Source organism: Siniperca chuatsi, linkage group LG7 (genome assembly GCF_020085105.1).
Source record: "Siniperca chuatsi isolate FFG_IHB_CAS linkage group LG7, ASM2008510v1, whole genome shotgun sequence".
NCBI classification, from domain to species: domain Eukaryota; kingdom Metazoa; phylum Chordata; class Actinopteri; order Centrarchiformes; family Sinipercidae; genus Siniperca; species Siniperca chuatsi.
In genome coordinates, this window is record NC_058048.1 from 21691303 (window position 1) to 21710821 (window position 19519).

Here is a 19519-nt window from a genome sequence, read left to right on the forward strand (position 1 = left end):
TATACCAAAGTGAACAAAAACCTCTCTCTCTCTCTCTCACACACACACACACACACACACACACACACAAAAAAAAAGTCCAATAAATTGAAAGACTAAGGAAGGTGTCCATCAGCTGAACTGTTGACTGGGTAATGTGACTGAAATCAATATCACAATATTAATAAGAATATTTTTCTGATGTCACATTGCTGTATATCACATAAAATAAATGATCTTCAAACAAATGTTCGATTGATGTTAAATGCAATGAACCGTAATGCATCTTATTTTCTTTCAGACATTTCTACATCTCACTCATTTACATACAAAGTTTAACGCCAGTCTCCATCGACATTCACATCAACACACTGCACAGCTGTGTCTTCCTAACTTACACACAAGCCCTATTCTTTGTTGTCATTCTCATTAGTCTTAGTAATGTCTCAGTGTTTTAAATTCAGTGGTGGAGGTAGTAGTCAGATCCTTTACTTAAGTAAAAGTACTAATACCATACTGTAAAAATACTCAAGTTACAAGTAGAAGTCCTGCATTGTAAATGTTGCATGTTGTGAGTAAAAGTATAATCAGGAAAACATACTTAAAGTATTAAAAGTAAAAGTACTCTGCAGAAAAATGCCCCCTGTAACTGTTGTATTATTAGCCTATATAATTACATTATTATTACCCATGCATTCATTTAAAAGCAAGATTTTACAGGTTGAGGTGGAGCTAATTTTTAACTGTTTTGTATAGGACTGCAACTACTGATTATTTTTATTATGGATCAATCTGCTGATTATTTTCTCCAATAATCGACTGATTGGTTTGTAAAAATTCTGAAAATAGTGAGAAATAGCGTCACAATTACCCAGAGCCCAAAGTGACACCTTCACAATGCTTGTTTTGTCCAACTAATAGTACAAACCTAAAATTATTAAAAATAAATACAAATTATTAAAATAATCAGGAAGGAAAATCAGCAAATCCTCACATTTGTAAAGCTGGAACCATGAAATGTTTTTGCATGAAAAATGACTCCTTATGATTATCAAAATAGTTGCCAATTCATTTTTTGTTAATCGACTAATCGATTGATTAATTGACTAATGGTTTCCGCTGTACTTCTATATACTGCTGGGTAGTTTAATTCATAACAAAACAACATATTTTATAAGCTCTTTGTATGTTTTGTGTGCAAACATCTTAATTTATAAAGTAACTACTAACCAAAGATGTCAAATAATTGTAGTGGAGTAAAAAGTACAATATTTCCCTCTGAAATGTTGTGGAGTAGAAGTAGAAAGGGGCATGAAAAGATAATACTCAAGTGAAGTACAAGTACCTCAAATTGGTACTTAAATACAGTACTTGAGTAAATGTTCTTTTTGCTTGGACAACTGAATTTTACTAAACAACAACACGATGTGGTCATGTATTTATGATTTATCATCATCTATGATATTTGTCATAATTATGGTCATATGATCATATCACACACGATTTTTCTTTCCTGCTTCATAAACTAAACTAAACATTCACCGCACTGGTCCTCTCGTTGGCCACACAACTTCAAACCTCGTGGCAGAGTCATCTCCACTTCAAGTTCAAGTCTCATTTCTTCATCCAAAGAGAGGACACATTTTCAGATGCGTGACCTTTGTTTGTTCCACAGCATTTGAACATTGACAATAAGACTGCAAAGCCATCATCTGAGTGGTACTTTCATGTTATAGTGAATCTGTATTTTCTGCCCTTCAATCAAAGATCACTATTGAGAACTAACTATATCGCCTAATTTCAAGCGGAAGAATCTCACAAACCATCATATCCATCCTAACTTATAGCATTGATACTCAACACAAATGTAAGTCTTTGGGCGTGCTTGTCATGAGAAAAACAGGTTAGGCACTTCATTTCTTGGCAGCTGTATGTAGATACTGTTGAGACACACAATGTGCTGACTTTGCTTTAATTCCTTGCTCAGGGGCCGGATAACCAACATACTGTGTGCAGCAGTGTGCGATTCAGTCTTTCAGGATGGGCTCTCGCTATGGTTGGGTAGAACATGCAAATGAATTTCTAGTTCTCTTTGCAGCTAAAGGATTTTTCAAACTGGCTTGCGTTTGAAAGCATATCTTTCGATATGGATTTAGACTATGGGCACATTTTCTCTCAGGATGCCACTGAACAGGCAACGCCTTCTTCATTCTTTCCCATTTCTGATTTCCATCAGAACTGTGTTTAAATGAACTCACTTTCATTACTCAAGTTTATAATTATTCATTATATTTGAGTACATTATTGAGTTATATTTCTCACTTCTTTGACAAAAATAAATATTGCTAAGCATGCTGCCCTACGTTCGGGTGCAGCTGATTGCCGTAAGGAAAAATCCTTGGATGCGGTTAGTGTTATCACAATACTGGAATTTCTAACTTCAATACAATACCTTGAAAAATATCAATATTCAATACCATGGGGAAAAATTGACACAAAATTGAGGGCATAAACAGTGAATTGTGTGTCTCAACAGTGAAACCTCTTAGTCTGGCATACCAAACAGCAGGGGATGATTTATTAATACAAACATTTTATACAAGTATTCCCTAGTTCAACAGACACAGAATGGCTAACACTACAGGCTACAGCATAGGTGCACTGTGGGACTCAACTTCATCATTGTTCAATAAAAGATCAAATGCAACAAAACACCTTCTACAATCAGCTGATGTTAACTCCACATGATAAAATCTCTCATACGGGGTAAAATCCAGATTTCAACTTGCTGTCTGACTAATGTGGAAGCTGGTGTGAAGAGATAGATTTGATATTTTCTACATGTTTAAAAAATAGCCTGTACCCAGTCTTACAACATAAAATCTTAAGCACACACAGACACATAAAGCACATTATGGTGTCTCATGGTGCTAAGGGAAATTTATCTATAGAAAATAATCACATTGATAATATTAATCACTTAAAGATACCCATAACTCTGCTGCTGCAGGATCTATTTTCTGTGATAGCCATGCTATAACACACCTACTAAAATCCTCAACAGCCTACATAATTGCACAATTCTCTTCTTTGTTCACCTAATAGGTAAACCAGAATAGCACATCCTTTGTGCCAAGAACATTTGTTGTCACTGGTCCTGCCTGACCACAGGAGCAAGAAATTGGCAGCTGGATTGGACTCACAGTGTGCCAGAGAGATGTCATCATGCCAAGCCATAATTTGATCAAATCTGCCTTTCTTTGCTTTGCCACTACTCTGCATACCCACTGTACAATTTAGCACCCTTCTTGGTATTAGTGCAATTCCCAATATGTTTTCATGCCAAGGAACCACAAATTGCTGCATTGTAGCCATGGCCCCCCACAAACAAATCAGTTATAGTATTTTCCAATTCTGTGCAAAGCAGAGCACAATCTAATATGGAAAACTGGTATTAAATAACAAAGATAACGTGCTATTTCCTTATGATGGTGTAGGCTACATGATATTCAAGTTATTACTTTTCAGAGTATTTTATCCTTTCCTAAAACTCACCTTCCTCAACAAAAACCTGCACTAGTCCAGTTGCTTTTTTTCCTAATTTGTTCTCAATTTAGGATGTCCTCGTTTTACATTTTGGTAACAACAGCAACATTTAACATTGTGTTCATGCTCAGTATTCATTGTAGTTACTTTATTCACTAAAAGGTCACTATTATGATTTTACCTCATGGCCAAAAATGTATGTGTGTATTTCCTCCCCAAAGTTCCCTCTCATTGAGAAACAGAATTTAAACAAGCCATTATTCAGCATTGGCTAAGTCTGCGCTGAACCCTATTGCTTTGAATTGGAGGGACAGGATACACATTAAACCAAAGAAGAAGAAGCAGTAAAACATCTGTAAAACATCTGCTCTATCTACAAGCAAACAGCCTATTTAGTTATTCTAAAACATACTTAAAACCCTGCTCTGCAACTTAACACTAGCTCTTAATTTTTTAGTGAGGCCATACTAGACATAAGAAAAGCTATGAAGGAAATATGCTGGGGTCTCACGACTGTCCTGCCCTCAATTATGTGCTTCCGACATAAAGATTTAGATTACCTACTTTGGTATTTTTAATGCAGGTTAGAATAACATTCTGGTTTTTGTTATTATTTTTTGATTGAGTAAGCACTGAAACTAAATGGCTGCATTTCTGTCTTTATTCTGTCCGAATGGTATCCTGGCTGCTTACCTGATCTTTCACTACGCATGTTAAATGTAACTGCAAAAAAATTATTTCTAGAGCAACCTCAGGAACTCTTCAATAATTTAACAACTTCAAACTTCATTTAGATTTTATTGTAATATTCACTGGTGTCAGTGAATCATCAAAAGTGTGCAATTTGGTTAAATGACAGACTCTGACTAGAAACGATCAAATTGATTAAATTAAATGAATCCTGTGGACTCTACCAGCTCTACTCACCAGCTTCCAATTAAATATTGCATAGAATGCTAATTCTCCTTACATATAAATCACAGCATGGCCTTGCCTAGGTATATATAGACAATAAATGATATGCTGCACCCCTACAAGCCTGCATGTACTCTAAGGTCCCGTATTATTGATCTATTTGTAATTCCACAATTAACAAAAACTGATGCCAAACACCTTTCTCCCACAGAGATCCCTTTTGTGAAACCATCTGTCTTCACAGTTCAGCATATCAGAGAAACTTTTATTTTGAACTTTTTTTTATTGCATATTGCAGTTTCTATCCTGAGTATTATGCTGCAGTCTTCATGTGGCCACAGTTTCCCCCCACACACATATACACATCCATTACCATAATGTCACTTGTTTTGCCTGGGCTCTATGTTGTTTTCCATTAGACTAGTTTAGTTTTTTAGTCATTAGTTGATATTTGTTTTACAGCTGGTTGGTGTTTTTGTCCTCAAGCAGTGACAGTTTTAGTTATATTTATGTTTATATTATATCTATGTTCACAGCTTTTACTTTGCACCTATGAAAGTGTGATGCAATACATACATGCAGGGCTATAAAATGCAAACTTGCCACCGTGTAGTTTTGCCTAGTGAGTTTCTTTCAATGACCTAATAAGCTGAAACATGATTCCGAGGTATTCTGTCTATTTTACGTAAATGGGTAACACTATGTACTACTGTACTTCCTAGTAAAATTTGAGCACTTCGCAATATTACCATATATATAAATGATTATTTTTACAGCGTTTAACATCTCCCTGCCCCCACCCCTACACACCCATTAGACTTCTCACCAGGACTATATGGACATGTACAGACTGATTGATTGGTATCTCCCTTGCTCTTCACTCAGTTTGTTGAACCTCTTAGGGCGGGAAAACTTTCACTGTTATCTTTATTAGTCCATAATGTGTGGTCACATGATGTGGTCACATCATAGCGCCACCCAACTTCCACCTATAGGTCTAATCAGCCAGGGTGATTGAAAATACCTGTGTGGGTGGGTAGGGTCTTTGAATGATGAGGTGCTCCAACTTTACTTGACAGTAATGGCTTTTACAATAGGCTTTTTTCACAGCAGACATTTTGACTTGTCATAGTAGGAAAAGGAAGCATTAACGATGGCTCTGTTATATTCAAGTTTTCCAGTAAGCCAACAGTGTGACAGCATGCACAATAGCAGGACTCTGAAACCAAAGCAACTAAATGGAGTCTTCAATGAAAAGGGCCCATATAGTTTTAAAACCCCAGAATTATCTTAGCTTTTCAAGAAGATGGATTAAAGAAAACTTCAATGCAAAAATACATTGTGAAATGGAGGCTAGTAGAACACTAATTCAGAAGTGGGGTGGGATCTCTTTTTGTCTTTATAATGAAAGAATTGTGACATCTAGGTGACATCCTGCCAGTAGCACAAGATTAATGCCGTAACTACCTAGCCAAGTGTAATCCTTGTGTCGTATGTGGGGTGCAGTATGAGGACCTAAATGCAGAAGACCAGAAAGCGGTATGAGGATGAGGTAGCCGGATGACTACAGTATTTATTGGGTGACGTAGCTTATAGGCAGATACAGATCCGGGTACAGAAAAACGGGTTACCGGCTGGCAGTGGTAGAAACAAGGAAATTAGTCCAACGAGGCTAAACAAATCCAACAGGGAGCGGGCAAAGTCCAGAATCCAGACACAGTCCAAGGGAGACAAAGAATAATTCCAGCTCACTCAACAGAAACAACTGCCTGGCCGCTTGACAACGGCACAAAGAAACACGCACATGATAGGGACACAATGAACAAAGGACAAGACCCGGACTAAATACACTATGGAAGGTGAGACAACGAGATACAGGTGCAAACAATCAAGGAGGGGCCAACAGCGCTATGAGTAGTCAGAAAGACTAGAAAGGCACTATATAAGTACAGTCCATTTACCATTTAACAATCAAAACTGGAGGGAAAGCAAACAAAGACAGGAAGCAAAACCACAAGACACACAAGGGGAGGAGAATACTAGAAAATAAAACAGGAAATATGACAAAACCTTGTCCTTTACTATACATCAGACCGGCATATATGGGTACTTCGCGAAACGTCATGGCCGTGCTCCTTTTTGGGGGATAGAAAACCTAAAAATCAATAGATTTTAATGAAATTTGATGTGTGTTTGGATTACACTTTTGACAAGTTTGTATTTATATACCTCATGTTAAACAAGCCTTTGTTTTTGTGAGCGTTTGTGATACCTTGATAAATTAAGGTTGATCAGTCAGCCATAATGCTCCTTCAGGCTTCCCCGTCCAAGTGGATCAATGACCCAACACAGTGGCCAGACATTGCTTATCCGGACATCTATACATATTTAAATCACTAGGTAGTGTTAGGCTAAGTGTTGTCTGTAAATAACCAACCTGCTAATAACCAGCTCAGATTTAGTTGGAGACGACAGTCACGTTTACTGCTACTGCTATACTGTAGCCTATGGCTGTACTCCAGCAGCCTCCCACTCAATAGCGATCCATCGGTAGTAGGGCCTAACTGTCACCAGCATCATTTAGCTATTTACCACACAGACAGTGATTGTTCATGTTTCTTACGTGCCTCAAATCTCACTGTGAAAGCTTTGGTAATTAGTACGGTTGTTTCTAGTTTCACTGTAGTTTCTCATGTTAACATATGTGAAAGCGCTATTCTTTACCCCAAACAGGGGCCCGGCCTTGGCGCTTGATGACGTGATGCTGGTCTGATGTAAATTCACTTTCCAAATTCTCTGTGTGAAGTTTATGCATTACATAGTTTCCCCAGAAATTCCAACATTGAAACGAAACAAGTACACTACTTTTGATAAAACAATGCAAAGCTTCACCTTTGATAGATGTGAAAATCAGTCACTGTGACATTACACCTGTCTGATGACACAAAATGATGATGATGATTCATAAGTGTCCAAAATCTCAAATTACTGCTCACTGTAAACTGTGTTTGGTATGTAGGGAACAGCAAATGAGTGAATTCAGACACAGTGCCAGATTCCTGCTGGGTTTTATTGTAGACATAATGAGAGACCTGCAAAGCCGTGTCGTGTCGTCGTAGTTTGTAAACATAGTTGAGCTGTTTCAGTGTAAAACAATAAGTGGTAAGACAAACTGAAATGAAAATCTCATGTCACTATCACCAGGGCTGGGTTTAAAAAAAAAGATTTTCCGATTCAAATCGATCTTCATTTGAATTATCCCATGTTGATTCATAAAATCTGAAATCGATCTTTTACTATATGCCTTTTCTCATGGATGTGTGACACTTTAATCCCGTTAGGGCTTGTGTCCATATAACCTAGCCTTTTTTTCTAATCTTTCTAACAATCTATCTTTTTTTCTTTTAATGCAGAAATAACAGCACAACATTTAGAAATGCAATACTTGATGATTAATGGACATTATTTCAACCTTTAATGTCAAGTTTTTTTTCTTAATATTTATATATTTATTTAGAATGTAATGGTTGGGGAAACACTGGTGCGTCTGAGCAAAATTGATATTGTTACTAAAAAATCCCAAAGAGAATCGATATTGAATCGAAACGAATCAGGACCTTGTGAATCGGAATCAAATCGATTTGGGAAATCAGTGGTGATACCCAGCTCTAACTATTATGATAGGACCATCTGCTGTCTGTCTACAAAGTTTACCGAGCCATACTGTGACTGTGCGTCTGTAACCTTTTTCACTTTAGTGAAATTGAAAGTAGTTGAGTCGACAAATTTGTCTCTAAAATCTGTTTACTCATCATGCTGGGATGTTGTACTGGGTTTTTTTTTCCAGGTTTGATTGAGTAAGCATCAGAAATATATTAATTGGAACACAAAGGTGTAAAAAGCTATCCACTGAGAGACATGTGTCATGCACAAATACATAAATCACTGAAAGAAAAACAACTTGACATGCTAGACATGTCAGCTATTTGGCTGCAATATGGTTAAAGCTACTGTGCAACGTTTTGCTATGAAGCAGGAAATGCATTGTTAGACCCTCCCTTCTTCGCTGCAGTTAGTCAAGTTAATTCCCCAGCATGTGTCACTCATGAATCACTCATGGAGCCTACATTGAGTTAATAATTATGCCTAGAGCTACCACAGGCACTTTAGAATCAGACAGTTAATACAGGCAATCTACATTTAAAAGCACTGCTGACGGTTACATGAGCCAGTCATGTCTGCTGCATGTCACCACAGCTATCATTAACAGTGGTGTAGAGTTTTTAAATATGAGAGAAGTGTGTGGGTTGTTTTATTATTATCATTACTATTTTGGGCTTTTTGCCTTTATTTTGATAGTGCAGTTGAAGATAGACAGGAAAGGAGAAGAGGGAGGGGGGCAAAGGGCCACAGGCTGGACTCAGCCTTGGAATATGGGGCATGCGCTCTAGGTGAGCTACTGGTGTGCCCTGAGAGGTGTGTTTTTATAACAAAACCTTATGAAGACAGGGCATTTAGTGCATATTTGGATGACACCTGTGCACCTCTGAATATGATGACAGCTTCATTTTACACATTTTTTGGATCATGTTTTACACTAGTCTAGTAAACAAAAGCTAATCACACATACACTGTAAGCTAAAACAACTTGCTGGCAGGCACACAAGTGTAAGGCAGAGACTGAAACTAACTCCAAACAACAATCCATAACCAAGACAAACTGAACCCAATCCAAAATGTGACCACGCTCAACAATCAATAACCACAATTATGATGCTGATCAACAAACCAAACCAAGTGGCTGCAAATGCCACACACACACACACACACACTGTACACTTAATAAGCAACAAGAGAAGAGAACAGCACACTGCCAACTTAATGCTCAGTGCAGAACAGCAATGCAAAATATAATTTCTAAAAAATTACTTACTTTGTCTTCTGAATTTTTCAAAGATATTGCCAAAGGGGGTCAGGAGTATCTGAGTGGGCTTCTTTTCGTCTTATCATGAAGCTGGCACACCTTCTACAGTGTCTCATTATATCAATTGTCCATTATGTGCCGTGCATCATTGGAAGGCATTAGTCCTGTCGTCTTGTATTCTCCATACTGCGTGGCTATAAAAGTGTGGCATTTATCTGACAATCCAGTCCATTATCTCAGGGAGGAACAAACTTTGCAACAGTTACTCAAACCAGGGGAAAATCTCTTTTGTCCTCCGTCAAATCTAGCTGGTCCAAACTTCTGTGCCTCCAAAGTTTGTTAGTTCTTGAGCGTTAGCTGTCTATGCTAACATCTTCATCCTGCTTGTGGCTAGCAACAGGTGTTCAGTTGTGTTTCTAGTCGTGTGTGTCCTTTTAATTTTGTTGGTGGGTTGCTGGCCCCAGCAGTCTGTGCCTCTCTCTCTCAAGTAAGTTAACTAAGTTATTTTAATCATGGCTTTAACATTTGATACTTCTGCACTGATAACTTATTAGCAGTTAGTTCAAGACACAGAGCTAAGCCCAACACAAAATGTCAGAACCCCAGCGAAAGTTTGACACCACATACCGTTTTTCATTTAAAGACACCTTAAACGGTCCCCTGCCGAGTTGGTACAAGAATATTTCCTGGAATGAACAATAAAGAAGGTTTATAGCTGGTTGCGCCAAACAAAGGTTGATAAAGCAGGTAATTTATTAATTTAATCTCATTAGTTATTATTTTATATCTAATTATTTAAATTATTAATATACATTTTTGATGCTACCTGCAACAAGAGAAACAACCTGTGAAACAAATTGAGTAGTTTTAAAACGGTTTTGTTTATTGTTGGGTTTTTTCCGAAGTTGGCCTTCGAAAAAAAAAATCTATGTGATTGTATTGTAATCATTGATGCAAAATTTCATAACACTGATTACATGAAAGGCACAAACAAAAGCTGGGTCATTTCTAAATTATGTTACCACCACCAAATTAAAATTCAATGACATCTGTCTGCATAAGGGTGTGATGGATTAATGCATGAATAAGACCTGCCATGGTGGAAATATATTTTTGATTTTTTACAAGTATGTTGGGCATACATTGTCTTAGTGTCATAATTGACATTTCAGAAATGGTAAATGCGTCAAAAATATTGTAGATTAACATATGAAAAGAAGAATAACTCACATTTATACTTGAATGGATGAATGCAGTTTGAATGACAAAATGAACTAAAATAATATAGTGACTTGATTTTACTCATGGATAAAAGCATATTTTTTATAATAGTTTTTTTTTTTTTTGGGAAGACATGTCACAGTGAGAAAAGCACAATACATTTAATGATCGCTGAATTCAGTGTCCTGATAGTGTACATGCTGGCTCACTGTCACACTGTCATGGTTAATTGGGACACTTGGAGGACAGAATGGAGCCCTCATCAATGTTATAAGTAAAACCTGTGCTTTTCCACCTACGATAAGTAAAAATGTCAGAAAAGAACGAGTATTAATACATGTATGCAAATTTAAATGTTTCTGTTCCATCAACCCAGTCACTATAGGTATGTTACTGAGATATATTTGGGTAATGTCTCAACCAATGGGATGTAACCATTGGATAAATGGGCCGTGAAAAAAAAACAGACTAGTAATGTATTATTACCATAAAGAAACTCACAAAACAATACATCTCAACAAGGTTACCAAAAAAAAAAAAAATGCAGTCACTTTAATGACGTAAAACGGCACGTTATCAAACAAATATAGTTTTATAGCATACCGTGGTAGAGGAAGGGCAATTCTTTTGCAAGACAATTGTGTGCATGATGGTAACAGAGCTGATATAAGTTATGGTTTGTGTGATTTGTTTAGAGTCCAGGTCATTTAGATGCCTGAGCTCCACCAACATGTTTCCCTGCAAATTAAATGTGTCCACTCTGTAACAAAATGTTAAAAGGATGAAAAATGAATGCCTGAAAATATCACTGGGTCTAAAAGGTGTCCATTGTGAGGAATGACTCTTATAATAACTAACTGCCATGGTCTACACATTCCTTTCTCATTTGTACTTTTTCATTGTAACACACTGGTCAATGCAACTGTTGTGCAACAGCATAATTAGTTACAGAGAGCAGGAGTTATGCAATTTAATTTATCATTTATGCAATTACACATGTTCCCCTACCATTCATCTATGATGCATGGGCCTTTTAGCAGTCATTGTGAAGGCTTATTATATGAACAATGCTTCTCAGAACAATGGTTATCTATAATTATATCTGTGTTATCTGTAGGCTCATTACAGTCCGTTTGTACAAACACATTACGATACACATTACAACTACATTTTGACATCAAATTACAGGATATGTCAATTTGCAAAGCTTCATATACGACCAAACATCATCATGTGTCCGCGGTATATCCCAGCATTATTTCCAGGCTGTTGGTTAATGACTTCATGGGCTAAAGCCTACGATATGGGCTGTTGTGTGTCATTCACACTGCAATCCTATCAATCCAACACCCCCATTATTCCATCAACAACCTGTCAGTGCAGAGGAGAGTGAAAAACAGAGGCAGCAAGAGATTGCGCATGAAGAACACAAGCAGCTCCAAATTAGATGTTTTTCTGTGGCAAAGACCTCATATGAGTTCCTACATGCCTGAGAGAACGGGAGTTGGATTTTAAATAGGAGGGAAAGGAAATATTGTGTTGTCAAAGGCTTGCTTCCAGGGAAACAAACATCAAACGTAAGCGTGTCACTGTGTGACAATGTACCTCCTAGGGGGGGAATTGTGAGACTTTTAAGAACTGAAACTTTAATAACTCAGGAATTACTTACTTGGTTTTTGACAAGAAGCGCTCTGTTTGAAAAGGTGAGACTCAAAAAAAGCCAAGAATGTTCCTATTCATGTTCAAGGTTGAAATTCAGCTGGATTCATTGACTGACCAAAAATAACTCTCTCTCTCTCAGCTAGTGTTTTCCCTGTCACAGAAACGTGTTCCTCTTCTCTGGGTGGATAAGAAGAACCATGTCTAGCCATATGCATCTTGCAAGAATTTGAAATCCGTTTGATACGCCCTCCCCTGAATTAATGGCCTAGATACACACTGCTTCTCATGGCAGTTGAATTCACAATCTATATGGGTCTACATACAGAAGCCAAAAGCATAGACCTACAAAAAGACTCAGTCACTGTGCACATTTCAGTCTCAAATAAGCCAAGTCGAGCCCTTTTGAGGCATTTGTTAGATTATGACCGGCAGATTATTTGGGAAAGTAATTGTCCCCAGGTGTTATGAACATTTCAATCTTATTCTCCACCCCCATGGTGCTCAACTGTAGAGCTTAGGCTCAGAGGAAAATCTCTTCCCTCAATGGAAGGAAAGGAAAAAAGAGGTCCAAACAGGCACAAACACAGTAAGTATGTGTAGCCAATCAGCTTTCTGCTTTTCTTGAGCATGCTGTTCCTCTGGGCCCGTTGATCCAGGCAAAGAAAAGTCCTCTTTTCCCCCCCAGGATCTGTAATACCTGCATGATGAGTGCGACGATGCTGCCAGCTGCAGCAGCCACACTCAATCCCACCATCTCAACGCACCACACACAGAGAACACACAGGCCTGAGAGCAGCCAGTGCAAAACACTCTGAAGCTCTTTACAGCCACCTGCTGTGCTTGATGTAACACAGCATTTTGCACTGATGGAAACACTGTATTACATGAAAAAACTAATAACGTGTATGTGATGCTTTGTTAAGATAAATAGCCAAGATGTACGTAATTAATTAGCCGTATAATTGAATATTGAATTGGTAACACTTTGTTTTTATGAGTCTGTAATTTTAATGTCCTAGGAAATATCCTGGAAAGAACTATGTAATGTAGTACAGTACAGTTTAGGTAGTTGTGTTGAGTTTATAAGCGGTTGATGATTTGCAGAGGAGATTTCTGGAAGAAACTGCTCTATTTAAACACAACTAAATATTAATTCATTCTTAATTTATGATTTGACACATATATGTTGAGTTGTATACTTGCCTGTAAACAAATTTCACATTTTTGCATGTTCCGCTGACCTGCTGTCCTCCAAGACTCTCTAGGTTACACTACAAATTCATTGTAAAATGTTGTGTACCGGTGGAACAAATAATTAGTACCAAATTACACAGTCCTTTCCAAGAAGCTTTCTATGAATTACAGATACATATCAGCTCCTTTTGAGGAAATTATGGGAAATTATGAGACATGTAAAATAAAGTGTTAAAAGCCTTAAAATGGGCTCCAGACACAAAAAGACATTATTATTTGATCTTTTCTGTCAGGGACACCAGATTGCAGAGTATTGTATTGAGCTGGAATACAAGCCCCTTGAGCTGTCAAGGGGCTGAAATTGCTTATGTAAAGGGTTCATAGTGTAGCCCACACCTGTGTGTCAAACAAGTCAAATGTCTTCCAACAGTAAATCTTATTTTATAGTTTAGTTTTTATAATGACTTAATTAAGTATACAAAGGTTAAAGGTCCTGACTTTGCATTTTGAATGCAGACTTAAATGCTGCCTTGAACTGCTATTTAAATTATACTTGTACTTGTCATGGATGATTTGCATCCAGCATATCAAATCGCCCATCTCCAGGAGAAAACAGCATCACAGTGGTTCAGAGGATGATCTGGGATCCATTGTCCATGCTTTCCCATTAACACCGGGACGGTTGTCTTTTGTGATTATTACTTAGCGCATACAACAATTAGCAGTGTGGTCTCTCTTGTGTGTTTTCATTAATACAAAATGCTGTTCACACACAGCAGTAAATGACTCCACCGCATAGGTAAATTTTGCAATTAATCTTTGTAAATGGAAGTCTCTCTAGCATGAAATGCTTTTTACTCTCTTTGTGTTAAGGGAATTTTGTGGCATTTTCATTCATTTTATTTATACATTCAAACATGCAGATGTTTCTTGTATGCCATTTCAGAGATTTACAGTACTTTAGCAGACTTGCCCCATTTACAATGTCAAGAGATAGCATTATTCTATAAAATAAATTGTAAATCTTAATCTTAAATGTCTTTTTATCCGTGTAATTCCATTTATAGATATATTCCATATAACAGATACTATTGGTTAAACAGTGAAATAGGAGTCCTCACATGTATTTTTAGCAGATTTTTTAGGTTTTGTTGATTTACCAGTGTTTTTGAACGTTGACCACAGATATATTTGCACCTTGACTGAGGTTCAAATGCTGTATTTTGAGCTTTACCTCTCCTCAGTGCCTTCAGGTTTTTATCTTAGGACTTATTCCTCTTTGCAGAGCTTTTCAGAGCTTGCAGATTTTTGTTTCTGTAACTGACTTAATGTCAAGCTCCAGAAAAAAACTCAAAACACATTCCTCCTCCCATCGTTCTTTCTGTTAATTAAGATTCATCAGAGCTAATTCACTATGGTAATTTTGTCATTGAACTGCTGGAATGGAAGATTAGTATGTAGACACCCCGCCTTTTTCAAATATGCACAGCAGGAAGTATGGCAACAAGATGATATTTTCAAAGATCTGGGTCTTCAGACCACAACTGGATGCTAGGAAAAGAAATAGCCACGCCAACCCTGGACTAAGGAAGAATTGGACACAACCGTCAGATTTTAAACAAAATAAGGTCCATAAATGTCTTGGGCTTCATTATTTGCATTCTGAAATACAGCTGCTTCACCTTCTGCTGACAAGTTCAAGAAGGCCACATTTGATCCTTTACTTAAAATCTAATGAAGACCGTTGGCACTGGCTGCATGCATTTAAGAGAAAACACAGATGGTTATATGATGTAAGCTAAAAACAAAGCAGCTGACTGATATAAAATCTCAGCATAAAACATTAATTTACTACAAGTTGTGCAACATCACTCTCTGCATCTTTCCCTGCAATTAAACCACAACACTGAAAACTAATGTGAGCATTAGCAACATGTAGCATATGCACCTACCTTTCACCCTTTATAATCAGCCCTGGGCTCAATTTGGGAAACAATGATTAATTCTGCAGACATGCTGCACTTCCACACCTCAGTAACAAGAAAGAAACCTTGTCAGTATGTGTTCCACCTTCTCAGCACGTGACTGATGAACAACTATTATAATCATCTTGATTCGCACTAGGACACTTCCCCCCATCATCAGATAATTAAGCTGATTTAGTCACACTTGAAAACAGATGATGTGTGAGGGTAGTTCTCTGAACTCCACATATCTAAATTAGTTTTTTTAATTTGAGCATAAAGAACTTTGAGTGTACAAGATCAGTGAGATTACATACCGTCTCATCAGTGTAGTTTAGTACAATTGTTAAGATGTGTACAGCAGGAATAAAATAAATAAGTACAGTGCCGTGTACGTTAATACAGCCAGATAGATTTTAGACTCATTGTTCTGTTCAGTTTGGGGACTTAAAAATGTAAATGTTTCTTTTAGTCAATTTTTTGTTGTTCTTCATTCCCACCAGGTATCCATTCGCCGTACACGTACTCTCTGCTTATAGTGGTATTCTTTCAGGTGCTTTTTCAAAGCATTTGGAATGGGAAGCATGTTAATGCCATCGTAGGTGGTGCAGCTACTTATGGCCGCTCGGCAGATATGTTGCAGGGTGAAGGGCTGTGTGCGGTGGATGGGGTTGGACAGCAGGGGCTCGAAGAACATGCAGGAGTTGGGGTCCTTGTAGTGCTCCAGCAATCCTGTAACTGTGGGAGCGTGGAAGACGCTGGGGTCGTGCACGTCAAAGCTAAAATTGTGGTTCCATTGTTCAATGCGTGCGTGTAGCGAGCGGCCGTAGCGGCGGAAGCTAACAGAGAAGAGGTAGTCTTCCTGGGCAGAGTCGCGCAGGAGGAAGGTGCCTTCAGGCTTTCCCTCCAGCAGCGTCTCTGCCTCGTAGCGGTCCATGACCCCCCAGTAACACGGGAGGTTGGTGATCTGCAGCAGGTCTGGAACTAAACAGTGAATGTAATCAATCTGAGTGTGAATGCGGTAGCCATCCTGAGATTTGTGCTGCTCAGTCTGAGGAAGTATGGCCCTAGAAGGCATGCTGGTCGCTGTAACCTCTGGGTCAACCAGAGGGTCAGAAATAGTATCACAGGTGTGGACAGAGGCTGAGGCTGAGGCCACCACCTCATCCAGAGTGTCCAAACAGCTCTGTAGTAGGAGCTGGTGCTGCTGCTGTCTTTGGAGAAGAAGCTGCTGTTGCTGATGAACGGAGGCTCGGTCAGCCCCGGCTAACTCATTCATACCGTGAGCCAGCTTAGGGCCATGCTTGTAGAGAGGGTTAATTTGGGCAGTCACCTCAAATGTGTGGATCTCTGCATTGGGTGGTGGCTCAACACCTTGTTCGATGCTGATGCGCCTGCGCTCTCGCAACCTGTCATCTACGTCCTCCACCACAGTAGCCATGGCTGAAGTAGGGGCACTGCACACTACTGCAGAATCAAGCATGGGATGCTGGGTAATGGGGGCTGTGTGTTGCTTTATGAGATACCACTTCTGAGCCAGCTCTGATCCTACAGGGAACGGGCAGTCATCCAACATTAACTCACTGAGGTGGATCTTGCGCCTTGAGGAGGCACAGGCAGTGGATGATGGAAGAGCCTGTGGAGGCGTTGCTGGTGCCGCCGCACTGTGTGTCTTTATTGGGAAACACTGCCCCATTGCATCTTGGATTTTTTGCCGGAGAGTGCGACTGCTGCTTGCCCCTCTGCCCTCACCTTCACTGGGTGCAGGTAACTCTGTAGCAGAGCTAACTGTTTCCAGCCCTGGCCTGGCTGTTACCCGTTCTTGTTCTAGTAATGAGACAGCGACTTCCAAACCCTGCCATCTCCAACTCTCCCTCAGAGGAGAGGAAGATTGGTCCCTGGTCTCTGGGTCACTCAACAGCTCACCATACTCAAAGCCATCACTGACAGGCCTCTCAGCTGCTGGTTCATGGGAGGCAAGGCCTTTTTTCTTCCCCTTTCCACCCTTCCGTCCACCACCTGCATCTCGTCTCTCCTCTGACCGGCTCTGTCTCACCTTGGGACGGGCCCCCCTCTCTCGATCTTTCCCTCGGTTCCCTGACTCCTTTGGTAATGACATGATGGATTATGTGGTGAAGCAGCAACAGTAGCACCACTCTAGGGAGTTGCCAAGGGATGATTTGTAATTGCAGTTAGCTTTTGGCAGGAACTTTCCCATCCACATCTCTTGTTTGAGACGTCATTATCACTGTCCCTGCATTGTGGCCATGGAGAGGTAAAACAACCTGCAAAACAAAATGAGAGTTCTGCTCAAAGCCTGTAATTAACTAATTAACTTTTGGACATATATTATTTGTGATACAGTGAGTTGCTAGGTTATTGGCTACACCTATCTAAAAACTATAAAACAACAGCCCTGCACAAAATCCAACCTTCACGAAGGTCATAATGTTCAGTTTCTGTTCAAACAGTTTTAGAGAAGTGTTGATTTTAGACCTGCAACTGACGATTATTCACATCATCATTTATTCCGTCAATTATTTTCTCAATTAATACATTAATCTTATTAATTAGTAAAAAAAAAAAATAATCTATTTCTAAAGCCCAAGTTGACATCTAAAACCTAAAGATATCCAATTTAAAAATCATAGAAGATTAAAGAAAACAGTAAAGATTCACATTTGAAAAGCTGGACCCAGTTAACTTTTGCTTACTTAAATGATCAATCTTTTATCAAAATAGTTGCTGACTAATTGTTTCAGCTCTAGTTGATTCAACTCGATGGTCATTTTGAACGCTGTTTGGTGGCGATTCTAATGTTTAGATATTTTGAGTGTCTATTAGAGGAGAAGAGTCCACGCACATGAGTATATTTTTAATTTAAAAGGCATATAAGGGAACAGATTAGGGAACAGGGCCAACTTCCAGTTTGATTAATCATGCCACTGTGTTGGTTCTGTGGCATCTAGCTCTAGGAGAAAGCTGTCCGTGCTGTTGTTGTTGTCCCGGCCTGCATGTTAGCTTACAGCAGAATTGTTACTAGAGTCCATTCTTATTAATTCCTTGTAACATAGTATATCCTGCCTAAAACACACAACTGCCAAACCGTCAGAAAATCATGTTTATAGTTACCAGGAAGGTGTGCTTGGCTACTGGTTAAACCATCCACTTCCTCTGAAAGTAACATTAACGCTAGCTATGATGCTCTTCGCTCTAGTTTTCTACGATTTAAAGCATCTTCTAACTAACGTTAATATAAGTTACGTTAACTAGATCCATAATTGTATAACTTTCCGTAAACCGGTGACAAACTCGTAAAGACCTACCAGAAAGCAGTTAACTTAGTTAACGGTTTAAGTTGACAGAGAACTTCATCTCTGATCTGCTCTGATCTCTCTTTTAACCCAGTTGTTGTGTCAACCCAACATCTTCTTTTTGTCTTGAAAAAGATCGTGAACGCTCAGTATGAGGGATGGGGCTCTGTCCTCTCTCAAATCACGTCAAGTATTATCGAGAGAAAGTGGAGGGTCGATTAAAAAAAAGAAATTGACTAACTTTTTCCATTACAATTTAAGCTAACGTTAGCTGGCGTTAAATACTTGCAAGATGTTAAATTATTCAGGCTAATCGACGTCTCAATCACCCAATAAAAGTCAAACATATCAAGCGATAACATTAACGTTAGCGACCGAGCTAAAATCGTTAGCAAGCAGCTGTTTATGGTCGGTAGGCTAAGTTAGCAGGGTAGCTAGCTATCTGCTAACTTAAGTAACGTTACTCTTAACTAAGTTGTATTTATGTAAACTTATATATAGCTTTCACAAACATAACACAAAATGTGAATATACCTAAGCATTTGTTACCAAGTTTCCCGACGATAGAGCTTCTGTTTCGCCTTAGATAAACTAATGACGGTAGCAAAAAGGCGGCTAGCTCATATTAGCTTGGTAAATGAACTGCTGAAACCGTGCAACCCGGAAGTAAAAAGTAATTGGAGTAATTTCTTCGGCAACGTCGGAACATAAAGGACTGTAAAAGATGTCTGCAACATGGCAAATGCGAGCAATAAAAAAAAAAAAAATAGCTGACAGCTAACTTTTTTCAGCTGCTAAAA

General features: G+C 38.7%; 2 protein-coding genes across 5 annotated transcripts in view; both read right to left on the bottom strand.

Annotated features, from left to right (window-relative positions):
* lrfn1 (leucine rich repeat and fibronectin type III domain containing 1) overlaps positions 1–10013 on the bottom strand; it is a 168660-nt gene extending 158647 nt beyond the window's left edge. For all 3 annotated transcript variants that reach the window (XM_044203092.1, XM_044203095.1, XM_044203088.1), the window contains exon 1: positions 9374–10013. The gene's annotated coding sequence lies outside the window, so the exon portion shown is untranslated. The remainder of the gene's footprint in view (positions 1–9373) is intronic.
* A 5608-nt stretch (positions 10014–15621) lies between these two features.
* Positions 15622–19409, bottom strand: socs9 (suppressor of cytokine signaling 9). Of its 2 annotated transcripts, none has more exons than XM_044203482.1 (2): positions 19254–19409; positions 15622–17690 (listed from the first exon to the last, which is right to left on the bottom strand). In XM_044203482.1, the coding sequence occupies exon 2, from the start codon at positions 17522–17524 to the stop codon at positions 15896–15898; it is 1629 nt and encodes a 542-aa protein (XP_044059417.1). In that variant the 5' UTR covers positions 17525–17690; positions 19254–19409; the 3' UTR covers positions 15622–15895. The 2 variants fall into 2 exon arrangements, with proteins under 2 accessions (XP_044059417.1, XP_044059418.1); XM_044203483.1 differs by lacking the exon at positions 19254–19409 and adding an exon at positions 18732–19101.
* Positions 19410–19519: the final 110 nt, after the last annotated feature.